The 24225-nt window shown below is 32.3% G+C and overlaps 1 protein-coding gene across 7 annotated transcripts in view; it reads left to right on the top strand.

Moving 5' to 3' along the window:
- The window catches only part of TANC2 (tetratricopeptide repeat, ankyrin repeat and coiled-coil containing 2), a 304320-nt gene that overhangs the window by 23481 nt on the left and 256614 nt on the right, over positions 1-24225 (top strand). For all 7 annotated transcript variants that reach the window (XM_032457147.1, XM_032457146.1, XM_032457143.1 and 4 more), the window contains exon 2: positions 16201-16294. In XM_032457147.1, coding sequence (XP_032313038.1) covers positions 16228-16294 — 67 coding nt within the window. In that variant the 5' untranslated portion in view covers positions 16201-16227. The remainder of the gene's footprint in view (positions 1-16200; positions 16295-24225) is intronic.

The raw sequence follows: 24225 nt of genomic DNA, 5'->3' as shown, positions 1-24225 counted from the left end.
GCTCACAAAACTAGTAACTGACAATGAAGAATGTCCCCCAAATCCCAGTTCTTATAATTGCATTATTTTAATTGTGTCTCTTACTTGTTAGGTATGGTGAGGAATCAGATGTGACTTGATGATGATTCAGGACGGATAATTCGGAAACTTGATTTCTAATGCTAGTTCTGACTTGGTGAAAATTCTGGGAAAATTGAGTAATCTGCTTTGCATCTTCTTTTGAGCCATCTTCTGGTCAAACTTGGCCTTCCTTCTGGTATTTTCTGCTTCCTATGTCTGTCAGTTTCAGAAACCAGAGGCTGGTCCTGGCATTATCTATAAATGTTCAAAGCAGACAGCTGGGAATAAGGTAGAAGTCAAGTAAAGGTGTATGTAGCATTTTTAAAATTTTGAAGGTGATTTGATTTGACAAGTTGATTTGAATGTGTCCATATCTTATGATGAAATCATAGAAGAACTTGCCTTGGAAGACAAGTATCCTGATAAAAGTAGATAGTTAATTTCTTACTGCAACTAATCATCATTATGATTATCCCTCGCATTAACTAGTTTGGTCAACAAAAATTTGTGTTCTTGTGGGTAATTTCTTCTGATCTCCTTAATGATAATGTAGCTGTTTTACTAATTGCTTACAGAATTATGAGTTTATTGACAGCCTTTGTTTGATTTTAGGTTATTGCAGTGTCTGAGACCATCCAGTCATTGCTTGCTAAGGATGTTCATTAGAAAACAGTAAATTATTTCCCATCCTAAATACTTTAAGAACTGAGATTTCAGTATTTTCTTTATTTTTATTTTTTGTGTTTTGGTGGATAGAAGCACTTATTTAATTAGTTCTGCTATACCACTTGTTTTGAGAATGTTAATTATAATGTAATTGACAGACATTTTCCAGCTACCTCTGCTTACCTTGTATAATATGAGTTATACCCATCCACATTTGGTGTTACCACTTATACATGGCATCTGATAACCCTCCTACCACTTTACAAGTTACAAGTTGCAACCCTTCTGACACTTCCTCAAGCAAATCTCAGGTCGTTTTCAAGGTAACATACCATATTTATTGTAGTATTTAATATGTGTAAAATTGTGCTTTTTTAAGATTCTTGCCATTTTTTATTTTTTAATGCATCCAGGTTGAGTGTTGTGCCCTTACCACCATTTTTTCCATAAGACCTTTGGTTTTTATTGTATGATTCTGCATAGAATTTTAGGATGAGTTTTCCTATTCTTTAAGTCTAGTATTTTTATTATTTAGGTTTTTAATATTTTATATTTGTATTTTTAATACATCCAAAATTTATTTTTGTGTATGGGTAAAAGTAGATATCTATCCATTTCTCCCACTACCCCTTTATTTTTTACTGTAATGGGTAGCTACTTGACCCAACACTTGTTGAACCTCTTCCTCTCTTGCTCAGTCTGACATTTTACCTTTATCTTATACTTAATTTGTGGGGACTTTCTCTGTACCTGTATTAGTAAATTATTATTTTAATTATTAATGCTTTATTTATATCAACTGAAGCTTTATCTATGAATATCTGTTGGGAATTAAAATAAATTAATGTATTGGTATAGATGGATTCCTGTTCTTATGAGTCCTATTAGTGTTTTGCCACTAATAGGAGTGTTTAACTTTGTTTGACAGTTAGTGTCTTCCATAAACTGCCTTAGAAATCATCCTTAGGTCTAAAAACCATGCTTATAAAGATAATGATTTTTGTGATTGTATTTTAAAGATAGGAGGTATGATGAGATGTCACTTATACTTTTTTCTTTAAGTATCTTTTGACCCCTCAAAATTATGTCAATGAACCAGCAGGATAATTTTATTTTACTTCATTAGCATACTTTTACCCACTATCTAAAGGTAGGTAGATAAGCATGTGTAGTTTTTCATACTACCATGCATTTTGTGAATACCTCTACCACTGAATTTTATAATAAGTCATTTATAAGGTTTCTTGCTCCCCTATTGGCTCTGAGTTTCTTGAGGACAGGAAAATTTTGCTATCCTTATTGTCCAGCATGGTGCTGGGCACATAGTAGACACTTAAGAAGTGTTCATTTACTTAAACCTGTAAGTAATCTCCCCCTCTTGTAAATTCTCATTACATGTTGTAATTTTCTTGTGGTACCTAGCACCTTCTATCTTGAATTGTACTTGGGTTCACTTTTTCTTAATTCTCATTACCACAGACTAGATGTTCCTTTTAGGCAGGAACTGTTATTAACCTTTCAAAACTTTCTTCCCACGCCTACTCAAGGCCTCATACTTAGTTGATTCATAATAAACATTGAATAAATAGTAAACAAAAGACATTTAATGAATTTATATATAGGTTAATACTAGAAAAAGATTGAAGGAAGCTTTGCCATCTGTATTTTATGTGTTTTAGAAGCAGAGAAGCATTCCTAAGCCCAAGAATATAATTTGTAAAGAGTTTTAGCTAATACATCTTACTAAAATAAAGTTTTTACTATGTGTATCTGTTTTGGTTGTTTCTTGATGTTATTTATAAGAATGCTTAGTGCCTGGACTTTGCCTCTAAAATAGTTTAATTTTAACTTCACAGGCATGCTGGACCAGTTCATTATATGGTTTGGAGAAACCAAGGGAGAGCAAATGATGCAGGAAGTGGTAGTGGCACTTTTGTAAATACTCTTCTTTTCATTTGACCTTTTCCTGAACTGGTGACAAAACAGTTCAATGACGCAACTTTAAAATACTTTACTAGAAAATGGGTATACACTAAAAAGGAGCTACAATTTAAATTTTTTTAGAAAATAACTTTGGATTTTGGGAGGGTATATATGCCACTGGGTATGCATTGAGACATTGTAGGCTGGTGGGATAACTGAGTGGGCAGTCAACTTGAAAGGCATAGATTCTCAAGAATGCGCTCATCCATCAGCCTCTGAGATCTTATCTGCTTTATGTGGGGATCACAGAAGACTTATACTGACTCAATGAATAGTTTAAAAATTTATGCTGACATCAATAATGAGTAAATACTTTTGGGGTGATTAACTAGACAGAGATGGTGAATGTACTACATGCTGCACTGAGTTTTATTTATTATTAACTTAAAAAATTATGCAAGTATATTTAATAAAAGTTTCACATTTATCTTCCCTTCAACATTATACTCATCTCCTGTGGAAGCCCCTGTAAAGTTTTGTGTAACTTCTCTTACAAATTTTACTCCACTGTTCTAAGTAGATGTGTATCTAATACAGGTCAATAAACACATAATTTTTGAAATTGTAAGACTATACTCAAGATACTGCTCTGTGACTTGCTTTTTTTCACTTCAAGATAAAGCTTGGAGAATTTTTAATCTTAGAATAGATGTGATGCATGCTGTCTAAGCCATACATAGTATTTCATAGTTCATAGTATTTCACATGGCAAAATTTAATCATTTTCCTGTTAATGGGTCCTCCCTTCCTTCTTCTCACCCTTCCTCATTCTCTTCCTTCTCTCCTTCTCTTAAAGAAAAATAACAATGAATAAGCTTTGTTTTTTAGAGCTATTTCGGATTCACAGAAAAATTAAGTAGAAAGTATAGAGTTCTTATGTATCCCTGTCCCCATATACGTACAACCTTTCCCACGGTCAACATCCGGCATCCTAGTGGTACATTTGTTAAAACTGATAAACCCACACTGACACATTATTATCACCCAAAGTCCATAGTTTAACGTTAGGGTTCACTGGTGGTGGTATACTGTTCTATGAGTTTTGACAAATGTGTAATGACAGGTATCTGCCGTAGTAGTATCATACAGAATAGCTTCACTGCCCTAAAAATCCTCTGCTCTGCCTAGTCATCCCTCCCTCCCCTTCAACCCCTAGCAGCCACTAATCTTTTTACTATCCATAGTTTTTCCTTTTCCAGAGTGTAATATAGTCAAAATTTTATAGTCTGTAGTCTTTTTCAGATTGTCTTCTTTCACCTAATAATGTGCATTTAAGTTTCCTCCATGCTGTTTTATGTCTTGATAGCTTATTTCTTTGTACTGCTGAATAATACTGTTATCTGAATACCACAGTTTTACTTATCCACTCACCTGCTAAGGACATGTTGGTTGTTTGCAAGTTTAGGCAGTTACAAATAAAGCTGCTATAAACACCCATGCCTTCCTTCATTTTTCATACACTGCTAGAGTGAGCATTCTTGTATGGGTGTTACAGTGAGATAAGATTTGAGAGTGAAGACTCTCTGGAATTTACTGGAGCCACATTGCCTAGATTTGAATACTGCATCTAATATTTGTCTGACCTGTGGCCTGCTAAGGTGACTGTTGGGAGTGTTAAATAAGTTAATACATGTAAAGTGCTTAATAGTGCCTGGTCTGATACGTGGTAAATACACACACACATACACATAGTGTCTTTGAGTAGTCTTTTGAGTGTAGACTCCCAAAGTGAAATTGCAGGATCGAAATTATGTATAATCTACATGTATTTTATAGGTATTTTCAAATTTTCCATCAAAAGATTTTACTAATTTATATTTTCAAGAATATTGTGGGAGTACCCATTTCCTTGGAATTGTGCTACATTGGATATTTTTAGTCTTAAAATTTTGCCTCCCTTTTGGGTGAACAAGAGCGTTCTTTTAATTCTCATCTTCTCGATTACTGCCCTTTAAAAAAATGATTGCCCATTTATATTTCTCCTATGGAGTATGTCTTCATATAATTTGGCCTGAAACAAAACTCCAGCTTCCTGGAGTTATAACTGGGAAGTGCTGCTTATAGCTGTGAGAAGCAGCGGAGCCACTGTCATGATTCTAAGAACACTCACTGTCAGACAACGGAGTCTGTAAATTCACCATCCATGTGGAAGACTGTGGAGCAATATACAGAGATAAAGAAATAAAAAATATGAAAAAGGGAAATTTAGACAGAAGACAGAATGAGAAGCTCCATCATATGTGAAAAGCTAACTTAGAAGCAAGTATAAGGATAGCAGTGAACATGACAAGCATGGTTTATTGCTTCATGTGACACATATGTTTAGTGTGGAAGTCAAACATTGTAATTTATTAGTGTTATAGGAGGTCAAGAACCAAGGTGTTAAGTACTGGAAGTTATAATTGTGGGAGCTCATCTAGTCTAAGGCATAAATAAGGGTATATGCTAGCTGGTTAGAAAAGTTAGTGTGTGAGGAAGAATAAGATGATTGAACAACTTAGTAATGATGCCAATTTACAGGGCTAGAAAATGGTAGCTAGAAAATGCTAGAAGAGAGTTGTTCAGAAAAGAAGCCTGGAGTTAGATTTGGTTATCCAGGTAATAGGTGGCAGAGTAAGGCCAATGGACGAACTAGAGAGGGAGGGCACTGAGATAGTTTTATTTTTTAAAGATGGGAGGACCTTGAGCATAGTGAAATGATGATGGAAGGAGCCAGTAAGGAAGAAGTTCACGACACAGAAGTCAAAATAGAGAAGATCCTAGGAAGAATGGGATGGGGTGGAATACAGAACGAAGGTAGAAAATTTGACATTTATTTTAATAGGAGGAGATGTATGTTATTGTGTTTAAGTTTGTACATTTGTCAGTAGGTAGTTGAAGTTCTTTCTGATAATTTGGATGGCATATGGTTTTCTTTGTGTTATAGAGTGTTGGGGGAGAAATGGGAGTTCAAAGAGTGTTCCAAGGGAGTTGACTAGAGAAAAACAGTAGATTGCTGAGCAGTGAAAAGGGTCAGTTGAAATTTGCAGCCATGGATTTCTAGTGTATCAGTCTGACTAAATACTGTGACTTTCTCTAGTAGTGCTTTAGCAGCCTTGGTATAGCTGGAATCAGCTTGAATTTTTATTCTTTTCTGGTATGTGGGAACACAGAACAAAGGGGCGAAGGAGTTTGGGATTTTGGTGAGAGAGTGATTGAAGTGCTAGATAAGGATTCTCATTTGGAGAGAGGGAACCAAAGACCAAAGGAGACTGATGCCAAAGACTCTAAAGCCTTCATTTTTTATTGGCGCATTTGTTGAAACCAACTACTAAAATCTAAGAAAACTGAAAGCTCTATGTATATTTTCTTGTGTTGTTGGATGCCAGATTTTCATTTATGTGCCCATCTTTCTCTCTGGTGATCTAACTGGAAAACTTGAAGATTATATAGATTGATAGCAAGATATGAATCTAAGATTTAGGTTTCTGTACCCTAAGCATGCAATCTGTGGCATGCCCGAAGCTGTTGTTCTTATGTGATATGTTATGGGACTCTGGTGTCCTCTGAACCCTGTAGATATGGTGTACAGTTTTGATCAATGTGTGAAATTTAGTTTTGTCACAAATGAGTGTGTTGTTCAGTGTCTTTCAGTTTGTTGAGCTAAGTGATATGGAGTAACTTGCTGTAAAAAGTAGAGAATCACTTTAAACTGGCAACAACAAAAAAAAAGAAAAATCAAGTGTTTTCACTAAGAACTGAAAACTTTGCTCAAAAATAAAAAGATATATAGAGTAGTACAGTAAACAGTTCTTAACACTGCATTTGAACAGCGACATTAATAATAATGTGACAACACTATATACTTTTATAGGTGTTTGAGACTTTATTATGTGGTAATAGTAACTATGTTATGCATATCGGCTGCTATTGTGACTGTATTCATTTCCTATTGCTGTTGTATCAAATTACCACAAATTTAGTGGCTTAAAACAACACGAATATATTATTTTTACCTGGAGGTCAGAAGTTTGAAATGGGTCTTATATGAGGCTAAAAGTGAGGTTTTGGCATAGCTGTGTTCCTTCTCGAGGCACTAGGAGGGAATCCGTCCCTTGCGTTTTCTATTGTCTGGAGGCCACCTACACTTCTTGGTTTGCAGCTGTAATCCCTTTGACCTCTGCTTGTGTCACTACATCTCCTCCTCTTCAGCCTTTTTTCTTTTTTAAGGATCCTGTGATTACATCTCTCCTACCTGAATAAAATCTGGGACACTCACTCTGTTGTAAAGTCCTCAATTTAAAACTACATATTCACAAATTCCAGAGATTAAAATGTGGATACCTTTGGGGAGTCCTTTATTGACTTTGTTCTTTTTCAAGATTGTTTCTTTTTCAAGAATATTTTTTTTCAAGATTGTCTCTTGCATTTCCATATGAATTCTAGGGTCAGCTTCTTGATTTCTGCAAAGAAGGTATCTGGGATTTTGTTAGGTATTGCACTGAATCTGTAGATCAGTTTGAGGAGTATTGCCTTCTTAACAATATGAAGTCTTCTAATGCATGAACATTTAATTAGCTCTTCTTTAATTTCTTTCAGTGATGTTTTATAGTTTTCAGTGTACAAGTCTAGCACTTACTTTGCTAAATTTATTCCTTAATTAAAAAAATATTTTTGATGTTACTGTAAATGGAATTGTTTACTTAAGTTTATCTTTGGCGTGATGTTAGCTGAGGTTTTTCATAGATGCCCTTTATCAGACTGAGGAAGTTTCCTTCTATTTATTCATTGTGTGTTGAGTGTTTTTGTCAAGATAGGTGTTGGCTTTTGTCAAATATTTTTTTTGTTTCTATTGAGATGATTATTAAGATTTTTGTCTTTTATTAATAAGGTGTATTACTGTGATTGATTGTTCAGTATATTGAGCCAACCTTGCATTTCTAGGATTCATTCTTCAGTTCATAAGTATGAAAAGATTCATTTATGATATGGTGATATGAAGACTCATAGTCTCCCTTACATGACTGCGTTTACCTTCATCATTAGAGTCCAGAGTACTGCCATTTCTCTTTTTGCATTTATCTTCTCATCTAATAATTGTGAAACATCTTTCTTTGGCAATATTCTCTTTGTCATCTTGGGATGAGAATAAATTGCTGTATTCTCAAATGTGTTCTATAAAAGCTTAAAAATAAGACTATAAAGCTGGCATCTCTAAACTTTTTTATCTTCTTCAGTTATGACTTTGGGCAAAACAATAAGAAAATTGAAGGAGGATGTAATAGTGATACTTTTACTAGTGAAATAGTGAAAATTAGTGAACGTGAATAGTGAAAAATTTCATTGTTGAATCATTCTTTTAGGAAAGTCCAGCATATTTCTATTTTCTCCTTATTTCTTTTCTATCATTTACAGTAAACATACATTGTGTAATAATAAAGCAATTTTTTCAATACCTTTTCTAAATACTATTATCTTGACTGGCTAGCTCACATTGTTTCCTAGGCATTGTAGCCTGCAGGGGCTCACGTGATGTTGGTAGCCGCAGTGGCTCAGAGTGGCAAGCTGGGGACATAGTGATCCTTGGGATCCTAAGGATGGGATGGACTGAGAACTTACTCAATTGTAAATCTATCTGGACAGACAATCTGTGATAAAATATTTGATTCATTTGAAATTTAGAAGTTAGACAACTTAGCCTAATGGGGAGAAAGATTAGGGAAGGACGTTGAGGTGAAGAGACATAGTGTCAGTTAGCTCCAAATACTGGGCACTAGGTGGCCCAGTGCAGTGTAGATGCTGTCCAAAGGAGCTTTGATTGGGTGAAAAGTGGAAGGCAGCATAATGACCTCTGTTTATAAACCTGGTCTAAATAGGGATTTATAAGTAGTACTTGTACGGTATACGAAGCTGGCTATGGAGCCCATCATCAGTTTCTCCCCTTACTTGAGAAGTTAATTGCCCTACATTCCTTCCTGTGCCCTCAAATCTTGAATGAGATTGCATAATTTGAAGCTCTTCAGTGCAGTTTGGAATTTGTTAGAGGAATTATCAAAATTTATCTGGGGATAGAGCTCAGGTAATTTTGTTCAGTCCAGTGGCTTTTCTGGATATAACTGGTTCAGAGAAGTTCTGGTATGAGCAGGCATTTTATGATTATTGTATATTATATAGATACTCTAGATTTCTATTAGTCTTTCTGTGCCTGTATTTTCACTGTCTCTAATCTTTGATAAATTTGGTTAATTGTAGGTGCTTCTAAAGTTATTTCATGGAAAGTATCTGAGACATCTAGTAATTTACCTCAGTCAACACTTAATGGAAAGCCATCTTGATAATATACTGGTCATTCAATGTGCCCTTCAGAGATGGGAAAACGTGCAATTTCCAGATAGTGGACAAATGATCTTCTTTCTTGTATTGATCTTGTCCTATCATTGTTTATCTTTTTTTTAAACATAGAGTTTTTGTCTTTTTCAAAAGCCCCAGTTCATGTTGCTAGATTTATCTTTGTACTTAGTACTCTCACTGTTCACACTATTGCATTTTCATTGGTCTTTACTTCTCCCATTATAGTTATATGCATACTCTTTTGAGATCTTTTTTCTTCCCTGTTCGTGACTGAGATTACTCATGAATCCATTTTTTGGAACTTCTCATGCCTTCAATAGATACTTACTAAATACCTTTTATATACCAGCTTCTGTGCCAGGTGCTAGGTTTTCAGTGGTGATCTCGCTTTTACAGTCCAGTGAGATAAAAATGTACTAAATAAACACCAAACAACTATATGGTCAGTGATTACATTCTTCTGCCATGTTTTTTTAGGTTTTCTGTATAAGGAATATGCTATCTATAAGATTTTTTTAAAACAAGTATTTTTAAGATCAAGGATGCTTAGCATCCTCCATTAAAATCATGTATTATAAAATAATTTTACCATTTTCCCAACATTATCATGTCTGTATCATTATTAACCACTGCATCCTTTTCTGTAATGTTTAAAAATTTTCTTTGAAATGTTTAGTAAACATGGGTATGTGTGTATGTTTTTCCCTTACAAAAATTTCTCTGAAGGGAATGGTAATAAATACTCAAAAATGAGTGGCATTTACTTTAAAGATGTATAGTTTACTTTTTGTAGTTATACTAGCAGATTTATTTTCAAGGGGACTTGGAAGGCAATGTCCAAATTAATATTGTGGAGAGAATCATAAAAGGCGATTTTGTTGGTTTCCTGAATAAGGAAAGATAATACTTAATTCATCATTTGGATCAGTATGCATTCTTGTTTTTGTAATTAAAGTGCTATAGACAATATCTTAATGTATTACTTTTCTTTATTTTTTATTTTCTTACTATTTGAAACATGTTCTTCAGATCCTCTAGAACTTTAAGAGCATGTCAATAGTATAATTTGTCTATTAGGCTTAGTTAAAATGTCAAGACACTTGTTTCTAGAATGGGAAAGCAAAGAAAAAAAATAAGAATAAGCCAATACATTGCAATATCAGAAATAAGAGTAAAAATAATACCAAACCACTGAAAATGGAAAAGGATATAGAAACAGATTTTTTTTTTTAAGCTAGCTAATAGAATGGAAAGTGTCTGATATGGTAAAGTTAAAGGTAATACTGTGATTAGCCTGGATGTTGCAGAAGTCCTTAACAGTTAACTTGATTACATTATTATTACATAGATATTTAAATGTATTCCTTCTTTGAATAAGTGGTTAAGAAAAGGACTTTAAATGTACAGGAGGGATGAACATTGAAAATGAAAATTGATTGTCCACTAATAAAATAGTGCAGAAAGATACTGAGATAGTATATTGAGTTCCCAGCCTTGGTGGACCATTAGGAAGAGAATAGTCAATACTTTTCCTAAGTGGTTTAGACCAGGTGTCACAAACTTAAAAGCTTAGAGGCCATGTAGGTAACATAAGGTTCGAATCAGTTAAGTACGAGACAATTAGAAATGACTGGGGGTCTGTGAATGTTGTTATCCTCCTTTCAGAGTTTCACTTGCCAGGATTTTTTTTTAATGATTTCTCCTGAGAAAGTTAACATTAAAAAAAAAAGTTTGACTCTAACACTTGGAAAAGTAGGATGAAATTCAGCTATATATTACTGTCATAAATTCAATTAGTTCAAGCTGTCATTTCCCACTTAGCTTCAATTTTGTGGCATTTCTATATTAATGTTTTATTACAATAAATTTTCTAGTGGTATGCTAACTTGAATAAGAAAGTCATTTTATCGAAATGTAACTATGAGATGGATAATTAGCCTTAAATAAGTATTTTATGTTTCATTTCACTCTTTATGCATTTTAGTCAATTTTTATAAAATGTTTTAGGTCTAGCAAAGACAAAAAAACTATTTCAAAAAGTGATTATCATTGTAATTAATTTATTCCACTCATCATCGTTTTACTTAAATTAACTTTAGAATGTTATCTTGGTTTATTTTTAGATGCAAAATTTTTATTCATTTTGACTCCTAGTCTTAGTACCTTTTAAGGAATAATTTGTTTTTCTTCTAATAATAACCTGTGTCTATATATTTTTTTACTTTTGAAACTTTGGAGAACTGTACGTATATAATAGTAAGGTCTAAGTTTGGGAGAAGTTTGAAGTTTGATTAGAATTTTCTTGATTTTTCCTTAGATAAAAATTTGAACTTGCCTAAAATTTCTGTACCTTTCCCTGACACAGTTACCTTAGTAAGTCTTCATTGTTCTAGTTAGTTCATAACCTGTTTGTCTATTAAAGCTTACTTATATCACATCCCCTTACCTCTTTACCAGGTTAATAATTTGATGAATCAAGTCTTTGCTTAATCATTCATTATTTATTTATTCATTGAAGTGTTTACCGCCTCCTGTAAGCTAGCCATTGGGGATAAAGGGTAAGACCGATTTCTCTACAAGGGGTTTGATTTAGACAGTGATATACAAACTGAAGAAATAGAATTGATGAATTCAGTAAATATTTATTTGGCACCCACTGTTTACTAGGCATTATTCTCCAGTTATGGACTTGCAGCAATTAATTAAACAAGCAACTTCCATGCCCTCATGAAGCTTATATTCTAGTCAGGGAACTGACAATAAACAGGTATATCATTTAGAGATAAGTATTTGAAGAAAAATAAAGCATAGAAAGAAATGAGTGAAGGCTTTGAAGCATAAATCATACAACAAAGTTGTCCCCCCTTGAATTAAAGGAGCTAGTCTTTTGTACCGTGTATTAATGAGTCATTATTGGTGGCTCTAGTCAGTCTGGAGCAGCTCTTTGGAGAAGGGGGAGCAGCTCTGAGCCAACCTGGGGGATGAATGCACTGATCCTGTAATGGTGATATGGGTGGGACATCATTGTGTACACTAAAGCAGGATATTTCCTCTCTCTGCTTCCCAAATGAGTTTTGTCATATTTTTTCTTGGTGGACTAACGCCAACCTGTAACAGTACTTTTTTTTTTTTTTTAACTCACTAGAGTAAGGTAAAATAAAGTATACAGTAGTACCACAAAAATTTTTTTAAATTAAATTTATTTTAAAAACAAGAACCACATTGAACACTACTTTTGGGGCTTTTAATTTGGATTACCAGATTTAGAAATTTCATAGTTTGAGCTGTTTTAAGTGGATTTATTAAGTGTTTCTTATTTAAGAATACACACTGAGGAAGAGGACAAAGAGCATGGGTTCAAATATAGCCTTAGTTGGGGAGGGTATAGCTCAAGTGGTAGAGCGCATGCTTAGCATGCATGAGGTCCTGGGTTCAATCCCCAGTACCTCCTCTAAAAATAAATAAATAAATAAACCTAATTACCTCCCCCACCCCGCGCCCCTCCCCCCCAAAAACCACAACCAAATATGGCCTTAGGCATTCATTAACTATAACTGTGGGCATGCTATTTCACTTTTCTTTTGTAAAGTTTTTTATAATTAAAAAAATTTTTTTGGCGGGGAGGTAATTTGGTTTGTTTGTTTGTTTATTTATTTATTTATTTTTAAATGGAGATACTGGGGGTTGAATGCACTGATCCTGCAATGGTGATATGGGTGGGACATCATTGTGTACACTAAAGCAGGATATTTCCTCTCTCTGCTTCCCAAATGAGTTTTGTCATATTTTTTCTTGGTGGACTAATGCCAACCTGTAACAGTACTTTTTTTTTTTTTTAACTCACTAGAGTAAGGTAAAATAAAGGACCTCATACATGCTAGGCAGGCACTCCACCACTGAGCTATACCCTCACCCACTATTTCGCTTTTCTTTAATTCAGCTTCCTTTTGTTTAAAATGAAGCAAATACCATCTGTCTTAAGAAGGTTTTAATGAAGAGTAAAAAGATAATACGTGTAGACTATTTTATGTAATACATATTTTTCTTGCTTGTATATACACAGGAGATCTGATACGTAAGAAAATAGTTATTCATTCTCTTCTAAGAAAATACAAGTTGAAGAGTTATAAAATTTACTGTTTAAATTTCATGATATATTTTAAAATATGAAGTATATTTCATATATGTCCCTACATATAATACAATTTTTTTTCAAGTTTTTCAAATATTAGTTAAGTAAGTGCTTCTTAAACTTAGAATTTCTACTTCTCAGATAATCTCTTAAAGTAAGATTAGGAGGAAAAATCCCTAAAAGTAGCTCTCAAGCTGCATATATAAAAGGAGTATTTCATAAATACTTGAAATATTTTTAGGAGTCATAACTATATTTATCTTCACTGATAAAAAGGATGTTATTTTTTGTTGTTCACCTTAAATCATTATGTTTTTTACATTATGACTAATGACCTTGCTAAACTCACTTGTTAATTCTGATAGTTTATAAATTCTTTTAGGTTTTCTAAGTACATAATCATGTTGTTTGTCAAAGTGGCATTTTTATCTCTTTCTTCTCTTTCTGTATACTTTCTGTTTCATGTTCTTACCTTTTTGTACTGGCTAAGACCTCCAGGACTATGTTAAGTGCAAGTTGTGATAATAAGTGGTCACATTCTTCAGTGTCAGGGGGAATATTTATGTATCAAAAGTTTGATGTTTACTGTAGGCTTTTTTAAAGATACACTTTCATAATATTAAAGAACTCTTATTTCTAATTTTGTATAAGTTTTCTTTTAATAATGAATGAGTGTTGAATTTTATCAATTGCTTTTGCTTCATCTACTGATAATATGATTTATTTCTCATTATGTGGTAAATTATATTGTCTAAAGAGATAATATAATCTTGATCAAATTCCAGCAGGCATTTTTGTTTTTTTGTGGAAATTGAGAAGCTGATTCTAAAATGCATATGGTAATGTGAAGAACCTAAACATCCAAAAAAGCAATTTTGGAAACTAATGAAAAAGCTGAAGCACTTACAAGACCTGAATTCAAGACTTACTCTAAAGCTCCAGTATGGTACTGGCATAAGTATCAACAAGTAGTTCAATGGAACAGAATACATAGTTCAGAAAAAGACCTATACTTATATCGTCATTTGTTTTCAGTGAAGTCATTAATGGGTAAAGGAAAGTCTTTTCAACAAATGGTGGTGGAACAAATAGATACCATTTTAGAAAAAATTAACTTTGATCTGTGTCTTATATTATACGTGAAAATCAATTCAAAATAAATCAAACATCACATAAATGCTAAAAATCATAAAACTTTTAGAAGAAAACAATATCTTCATTATTTAGAGGTTGGCAAAGGATTATTAGAATACAAAGTAATAACCATAAAACTTTAAAGAAATCTGCTCATCAAAAATAACATTAAGAAAATGAATAGGTAAGTCACAAACTGGGAGAAATTATGTGCAAAACATACATCTAACAGATATAAATATATATATAAAATATATATATTATATATATACAGAGAGAGAGATATATATATATGTATGTGTGTGTGTATTGTGTGTATATATATATATATATATATATATATATACACACACAGATATATATCCAAGATATATAAAGAGCATCTACAATTCAATAATAAAGAGACAATCCAATTTTTACATGGTAAAAGATTTGATAGACACTTTAAAAAAGAAAATATATTTTCTTTCTTACCACATATTAAAAGGGCTAAACATTATTTGTCACTGGGTAAATATAAATTATAATGAGCTACCATTATATTCCCACTAGAACAGCTAATTTTTTAAAACTTGGCAATATCAAATATTGACCAGGATGGACAGCAACTGAAATTCTTAATACACTGTTAGGAGTATAATGGTACAATTACTTTGGAGAAAAGTCTAGTAGTTTATTATAAAACTAAGCATATACCTAATGCATGACTCCACCCCTAACATATTTACCCAGGAGAAATTAAACCATATGTGCTTAAAAAGACTAATAAAACAATTTTTATAGCAGCTTTATTCGTGACAGCCAAAAACCAGCACAGGTGTCCATCAGTAGAAAAATGGATAAACTGTGGGATTTTCTTTCAGTGGAATACTACTCATCATAAGAAAGTATGAACTATTCATGTAGTCAACAATATAGATAAACCTCAAAATATAATATGTAGAGCACAAGAATCTTACATAAAAAATGTATGCAGTAATCTAGAAAAAAATCAGAATAATGGGTTGTCTCTTAAAGGCAGATACAAGAATTAACTGAGAAAAGGCATGAGTAAACTTTCCAGTATGATGGTAATATTCTGCATCTTGAGGGAGCTTGGGATACACAGTATATGCACTAGAACTCTGTTCTAGTTCACGTTTGCTCTGTTCATTCTGCTGGAGGCACCAAGTACTGGCACTTGGGAAATTTTGTTGTGAAGAGTAAGGATCTAGGTGCAGTAATTGGACCGTGTGGGAATAGAGGGGTTTGCTTTTTTGTTTTTGGATAGGATATACAAGCATGTTTATGTTATGACTGGAATGATTCAGTAGAGAGAGAAAAAATTAAAGCTGCACGAGAGAGAAAAGAAAGATGATTTTTGGATAAAGGTTCTTGAGAAGGTGAGAGGACATAATCCAAAGCACACTTGGCAGGATTTTCCTTTGATAAGAGTGGGACATAAAGAGGTTAGGTACTGATTCATGTGTATCAGTAGTCTTGTGAGATGAAATTCTGGTTTGACCAATGGAAAATATGCAGCTGCTGAGAGTTTCTAGACTCTTAAACTTTGGGTTTGTGTGTGGGGAAATTGTCCAAGAAATAGAGAGTCAGGTGAAAGGCTAAACCGTATTTATAGCAACCTAATTCTGTTTTCTGTTTCTGTGTATCCTCAGTGATATCCACCTTTGTCTTTTAAGTTACTCCAAGTATTATAGTATACTTTTAAAGAAATACTTAAACCTTAAATTATATTAAATTATTTAAATAAATGTTTTTGTCATGTAGTTAAAATTTCAGTACTACATACTCATAGTAGTTAATTCCTTATAGCACATTTAAAATTAATTCTTAATATAAGTAATTGAATAGAACATTAAGTTTTCTAACATGTTTTCCCACATTTTCTTTTACAGTTTTGTGAGTACTAGAATAGCACAACCATGTTTCGGAATAGTCTCAAGATGCTTCTTACTGGAGGGAAATCAAGTCGTAAAAACAGGTCAAGTGGTAAGTGACTATCCTACATTTATTCTGTGTGATATTTTAGAAAAGTTTTTTTTAGTAATCTGAATTAATGCTACAGTACTTTACATATTCATTTATTAAATGGCTTATGTAATTTAGAAAACCAAAGAAAATTTATTTTCCTATAAGCTGTCAAACTGTTTATTAAGAGGAACACGTGAACACTTATCAGGAATAGTCAGGTAAAGGAAAAGTTTATGAAGGAAAAAATATTTATTTCTATTATATGAGAGTGTCATGCTTCTGTGCACTACCTAATAAAGACCTTCTAGACCTAAATTTACTTTTTGAATTAACATGTAAAATTATTTCAATCCTAGATACTCTTTGAGGAATGAGACTGTAAAAATAGGAACTGTCCTCAATGGGTTATAAAGTGAAGTATAAATTGAACATTTTTGCAGTCATTACAATAAAGATTTTATTTAAAACCGAGGGTGTAATTCTTAGACTTTTAAGGTAGAAATAAACCAAAACTGTATATATAGTTTTTTGGGAGAAATATTGAAGATTAAAATACTAAATGTTTGTTTTCTGTTAAAGGGTTGTCAGTATTTTTTTTAAAGTGAAATAATAGTTGATTTACAGTATTGTGTTAGTTTCAGGTGTTCTCAGTGGTTTCAGTGTTTTTGCAGATTATATTCCATTATTACAAGATAATGGGTATAATTCTCTCTGCTATACAGTATTCCTTGTTGCTATTCTTTTAATCTTTTAAATTTCCTATTTTTAATGCATTTTACAGATGTACATTGATAGTGTATTTATTATCATTCACTTCAAAATGCTTTTTAGCTCCTGTTGTGATTTCCTCTTGACTCATAGGTATTTAAAGTATAATTGTTAATTTCCAAACAGTTGATTTCTTGGTTATCTTATTATTAACTTAGCTTAATTGTACTCTTATCAGAGAACCTATTCTATATTGTTTTATCCTTTTCGTACTTACTGAGTTTTGCCTTATAGTTCAGCACATGATCAATTTTGGTAAATGTTCTGGATGCATCTGAAAATAATGTGGATTCCACAGTTATGAGTGCAGTGTAGATCAGTTTTTGATGGTAGTCCTTGAATATTTTGTATCCTAGCCTATTTTTTAAAAATTATTTACTGAGAAATATGTGATTAAATCCTACACTATGTGGAATTGTGTATTTCTCCTTCTAGTTCCTGATAGTTTTTATTTTATGTACTTGGAAGCTATCTTATTAGATACATTGAAATTTAGAATTACTATATCTTCCTAGTGAATTAACTGTTTCACCGTAATGAAATGTCCCTCTCTAGTTTTAATAATGCCTTTTGTTTGAAAGTTGACTTTGTCTAATATGAGTATAGCTATCCCAGTTTTCTTCTGATTAGTATTTATTAGGTATGATTTGTTCCATTCTCTTATTTTCACCATTTCTATATGTTTATACTGTTAATAGTATATAGTTGAATTTTCTTTTTTTATTCATTCAGAAACGTTATTTCTTTTAAGGGAGACATTGGTTCATCTACATTTACTCAACCAATAATATATTTGAGTTTAAATATAACATATTGCTGTGTGTTTTCTACTTGTCCTGACTGTTTTGTGCCTTTTTTCTCTCTCCTTTATTGCTTTGTTTTAGATTGATCAAACATTTTGTATATTCCATATCTTCTCTATTGACTTGGAGATTATATACTCTTAAAATTCTTTTAGTGGTTACCTTGAAGATTTAAACAGCAGTCAAATTTTGATATTAATTGGTACTTTTACCTTCTTCTTGGACAGTGCAGGAGCATTAGAATCTTTTCACCTGTATGTATTTAAATTCAACAAGATATTATTGTTGTTATTTTATGTAGTCATTATTATTTGGATTTATCCACATATTAGACCTTTTCAGCTTTTGTTCCTTCCTGCATCCTTCACTTTCTAGATGGGATCACCTTTCTTTTTGTTTGTAGAACACTTTTTATAATTTCCTTTAGGTGGTATCTTTATGTGGCAAATTTACTTTGCTTTTATTTATCTGAAAATGTCTTTGTTTTTGCAGGATACTTTTACTGGGAGTAGAACTGTAGGTTGGCAGTTATTTTCTTTCAGCACTTTGAAATATTGTTAGTTGTCTTTAGCTTCTTGAATTATTTCTGGTGAGAAGACTGTTGTCAGTAGACTTTTTTCTCTTTGTTTTTAGTTTTCTAGGTTTACATTGATGTGCCTAGGAGAGGTTTTCTTGTTAATCTTTGTTTATCTGCTATTTATTTACATTTGTAGGGTTTCTTGAATTTGTGGCTTGATGTCTTTCATCAATTCTGAAATGCTGTTACTCATTATCTCTTCAAATTTTATTTTTTTCCCATTTTCTCTTTCTCCTTTCTTTCTAGGATTCCAGTTACTCATTCGATAGACCACATGCATATCATTTCTGTCTCTTACACTCTTTCTGTCCTTCTGTCTCTATATGCTTTATGTTGGATATTTTCTTTTTATCTATCTTATAGTTCACTAATTCACTCAATGTTGGTATATAGTCTTTTCTTAACTGCATTCAGTTCTTAATTTCAGTTTTTGTATATTTCAGTTTTAGAACTTCCAATTGCTTGTTTGATTTTTTTTTTAATTTGGAAATAAATTTAAGCTTACTGAAAAGTTACAACAATAGTAGAGAGAACTCCAGATACCCTTCTGCAGATTCATGAACTTTTTACTGCATTTGCTTTATCATTCTCTCTTTATATATATACACACACTCTGTCTCCCTCTCTCCCGCACTGCAACCTCTCTCCCTCACTTTTTTAAATCACTTGAGGGTTGGTTAAATACATCATGCCCCTTTACTCGTAATAAATTTCAGTGAGTATTTCTTGAGGAGATTCGTTTATATAACCACAGTACAGTTATCAGTCTCAAGCAATTTAACATTGATACAATACCTTTATCCAGTCTACTGTCTGTTCTCTAAATTCTGTCAATTTACCCATTAATTTCTGTTAATAGAATTTCCCCCTTCCTTTCCAAGATCCACTTCAGAATAAGATATTACATTACTTGTTATATCTTTTTACTCTAATTTAATTTGAAAAAGTTTCTCAGCCTTTCTTGACATTTTTGAAGTATGAAAGCTTTCTCTCTTTAAAAAAACTGAATGTTCCTAATTTTGGGTTTGTTTGATTTTTTTAAAAAAAATTATTAGATTCAGGTTGTGTATTTGTGGTCTGAATGTTACGTAGATGTATGTTGTTTTCATCTAGGGTTATGACAGCTGGAGGCACACAGTGTCCATCTGTCACTCATTAATGATTTTGATGATCGTATCAGGGTGCTGTCCAGTTTCTCTGCTGCATGGATACTAATTTTCCCCTTTCAAACTAAAAATAATTTGCAGGTGGACACCATTAGGTTCTTTTAATTTTTCTAGTTTTTTGTTAATCATATTCTCACTCTTGTCTGTTTATCTCCCTGAAGGTAGTAAGTCTATATCTGTATTTATTTGTCTTAAAAGTCTGTATCTGGTAACTATAAATGTGCTGTTTTCATTTGTTTTTACTAATATAATTTTATTTCCTCCTATGCCTAGTTTTTTTTTTTTTTAATGAGCTTTTCATTTTTGGTTAATTTTAGTCAGAAAAGTTCCCAAGATAATACAGAGAATTCCTGTATAACTTTTACCTAATTTCCCCCATTGTTACATCTTATATTACCGTGGTGCATTTATCAAAACTAAGGAACCAACATTGGTACATTGCTATTAACTAAACTCCAGACTTCTGTTTGGATTTCATTAGTTTTTTCAATAAAGTCCTCATCGTGTTTCAGAATTGAATCCAGAGAACTGCATTGCATTTAGTTATTGCATTGCTCCAAACATTGATTGGGTTTGGCAGAAGGCAAATAATAGTTGACATCACCCTGCCAGTCACTTTTTTTTTTCGAAGAAACACACACGTACACTCATACTCATACATGTCAGAGAACCAGGTTGCCTCCAGATTTGACATTTAAAGAAAGATTTATCCAAATTTGTTTTCTGGCCAAAAAACTATGATTCTCTTGGTCACCTTTAGTTGTTCACTTTTGACACCAGCAGTAGGATTTTCTGTCACTTCACAGCAGTTAATTTATATAAAATAACTAGTAGAAAACAGTAAAGCCATATTAAGATGCAGATGCTAGATAGTCTTTTTGCCCTGACTGCCAGGTAAGTGATTCATTTCCACATATTATCCATATAGAGGTAGACATCAAATTTGTGCTTTAGCAAAATTACAAATTATTGTATCCTAGACTTTTGAGTAACTACTGCTTTAGTAGCGATCATATTATTAAATCCATATATGTTGAGCTTACTGTAGTATTAAAGTTTATTCTTTTGGTTTACTAGGTATTTAATTATGTCAATACTGATTTCAAGGAGTCTTATTCTAGTATTTATTCTTCTCCATGGTTTTTCATGTAAAATGATTATAATTTAGAGTAGTTACAAAAATAGTGATTTGTATTCTGTATGGCAAGAACCTTATTTGTACAGAAGCAGCACTTTTTAAAAATGTTCTCCAAGACAGGATTCCAAATTAAGAATAAATTTGATATTAAAAGAAGAAGCATATTTATGGAATGTCATTAATGTTTTCATCATTATCATTTTTAAAATGTCTAACTGTTAAGGCATGATTGGGTTGGTACTTTATTCTTTGCATTAACTTTGGCTCATGGTTTATTTTTAAGATTAGTAAGGTAGGTTTTCTCATGGCATAATCATTTGTTTTGTTTTATTTTAGGAAGCCAATTTAGTATTTAGTTTAAAAAGCATTTGTAATAAAGGGAAATTGGCTGTTCTGATTTGTCTTTTAAATAGCTAATCTGAGCTTTTATATGGGCCACTAGATAAATAATTAACAGAAATAGATTTTATATCAAGTAATAACAAATGAATTTTCTCAGGCAAAATTTTCCCCCTAAGGACATGTGAAGATCAGCTTCAAGTTTTATAGCTTAATTCAGATTTGTGATGTGAAAATTGTTTCTCATATATGTAGGACATGGAACTCTTATTTTGTGAAAAGACAACTGTGTAACTCTTTGGAATTATAAATTATAAAGAAAAAATGTGTGCTGTGTTTTTTAAAAAATGAATGTTTAAATATTTTTTCTTAACTGTTGTTTTTATTATTCAAAAATATTTGCAAGTAATTAGTAAAAGTTCCAATATGCTTCTTTGATATAACGAATGCCATTATTTGGTATCATGATATAATTGTTTTGGCAAACCATCATTCAAGTATGAGGGGGAAAAGTACTGTCAACTTTAGATGTTCAAGAACTCAGAAAGTATAGTACCCTTAGTATATAACAGCCATTGGGAAAGAAAAAATAACTTGGTAAATATTCTATGTTGAAATTTGGCTAAAACTTCTGATTTATTTTTTGTTAAGATTACGCTAGTGCTTCGTTAAATGTTATTCTTGTTGAAAAGAAAAAAAAAAAAAAACTTGAGGCTGTCTCCTACCAAAATAAAAAATAAATGTGAGGAAAGCAGGAGATGGAAAAAAAAAGAGAGCAAAGTAAGTAAAAATTATAGTTATGTAAATAATTCCTGATATTGTGCTACAACAAATAGAATTCCAGGAATGCAAAGATGTTTCTATATCAGAAAATCAATATAAGTTTTTTACTTAGAAAAAGATTTAAAACCACATTATGGTATCATTGTATTCTGAAAAAGCATTTTATAAAACTGAGCAGCCATTAAAATAGAAAAAGGATACTTTAAATATAATGAAGAGTATTCACAAAATCCAACAGCCGAACATCACATTAAGCAAAGAAATGGATCAACCATTTCCATTATAACAGAAAGATGCTAGAGATTTCTCCTATTACCATTCTTTTACATTGTTTGGAGGGTTCTAGTATACAATAAAGATAAGAAAATAAAAGGACTAGTGTAAATTTTAGAAAAGATAAGGCAGTGTCATTTTCGTTTTTAAGTGAGGTAAAAACCCTGGAGAATCCAGTAAATATCTACTAGAAATAATAATGTAATTTGGCAAAGTGGTTGGCACTTTTAGCTCCACCAATATTTACGATTAGAAATGTAAATGAGAAAAAAATTACACGGTGGTAACAGCCATCAAATTCTCAGGAATAGATTTGACAAGAAACTTTATTGAAGTGTGTAAGATGGACAAATGAAAGACGTATCCCATCTCTGGATTTGCACATAAATTTATTTCATTTCTATTCAGGAAAACATCAGGCTTATTTTCAGTTGGGTAAAATAACCGTAAAATTCTGTGGAAGAATAAATGAGAATAATTAAGGATGAAAAAGAATAATTGATTTTGTTGAGGATATGATTTACAAGATATGAAAACTAACTATAAATACATGGTTGCATAGGCAAATAGGCTAGATATGTCTAGGACAGAGAGCAAGGAAAACCATGGCATTACTGAGGCAAGAGTACTATTGCCATTTCATTTTGTGAAATTGTCCAACACCTTGTAGGATACAGTGCCATTAAGACCAAAAGATACCTTCTAAATTTTCAAACAACCAGTCTGTCTTTGAGACTTAAGCTAGAGATTTAATGGAATTGTTAAATTTTATGTTTTCTTGTATCACTGTGTTACCTCAGATACTGGAGGTACTGGTTCTTTTGTTATGTTTTGTGATTTTTTTCTTAGTGGATCATTTCCTGATGTGTTTTCTAAGGTTTGTTTATAAGCTCATCTCTGTTAACTATTGAAATCGTCTCTTCTGCTAGGCACTGCACTGGTATCATAGGCCATGGACTGATTTTTTTTTTTTTTTAAGTTTTTATTGTGGTAAAATATATGTAACACAAACTTCACCATTTTAGCCATTTTTAATTATACAGTTCATTGGCATTAATTACATTCACAGTGTTGTGCAACCATCACTGCTATTTCCCCCAATATTTTTATAATGCCAAACCCAGTTAAGTAGTAACTCCCCGTTTCCCATCTCCCCAGCCCTAATATCTTTCTGTCTCTATGAATTTGCCTTTTCTAGGTATTTCATATAAGTATAATCACACTATTTTGTCCTTTTGTGTATAGTTTATTTCACCTGGCATAATGTTTTCAAGGTTTATTCCTGTTGTGGCTCGCAGAAGTTCATTCCTTTTTATGACAATACTTACTATTCACTGTATGTTTATGCTACGTTTAGTTTATTCATTCATCTGTTGGTAGACACTTGGGTTATTTCCATTTGAATAATGCTGCTCTAAGCATTGTCATACAAGTATCTGTTTGAGCCTCTTACTAGTTTTTTTGGGGGGGTGGGGGAGGGAATATATCTAGGAGTGGAATTGCTGGTCATATGGGGAAATGTACAGAGTTTTGTGTGAACATATATTTTCATTTCTTTGGGGTAAATGTCCAGAAGTATAATTGCCAGGACATATTTTAGTTGCATGTTTAGTTTTTAAAGAAAGTACCAGCTCTTTTTCAGAGTGTCTATACCATTTTATATTCCCACCAGCATTGTGTGTATAATTCAGTTTCTCATCCTCAGCAGAATTTAGTGTTGTCACTATTTTAATTATTTTGATAGATGTGTATCAGTATTTCATCATGGTTTTAATTTGCATTTCCCTAGTAGGTAAATGATATTGAGTGGCTTTTCATGCGCTTATTTGCCTTTTGCATGTCTTCTTTGGAGAAATAGCTCTTCACGTCCTTTGACTATCTTCTACTTGGATTATTTGTATGTGTGCGTGTTCAGTTCTGAGAGTTCTTTATATATTCTAGCCTTTGTCAGATAAGTGGTTTGCAAATATTTTCTCCCAGTCTATTGATTGTTTTTCTATCCCCTTAACAGGGTGTTTTGTAGAGCAGTGTTTTTAATATTGATGAAGCCCAGTTTATCATTTTACTTTTATAGATCATGATTTAATTTCTGTCAATACATG

This window comes from Camelus ferus, chromosome 16 (assembly GCF_009834535.1).
Source record: "Camelus ferus isolate YT-003-E chromosome 16, BCGSAC_Cfer_1.0, whole genome shotgun sequence".
NCBI classification, from domain to species: domain Eukaryota; kingdom Metazoa; phylum Chordata; class Mammalia; order Artiodactyla; family Camelidae; genus Camelus; species Camelus ferus.
Note: the sequence above shows the minus strand (reverse complement) of the source record. Positions and strands in the feature narration are given on the sequence as shown.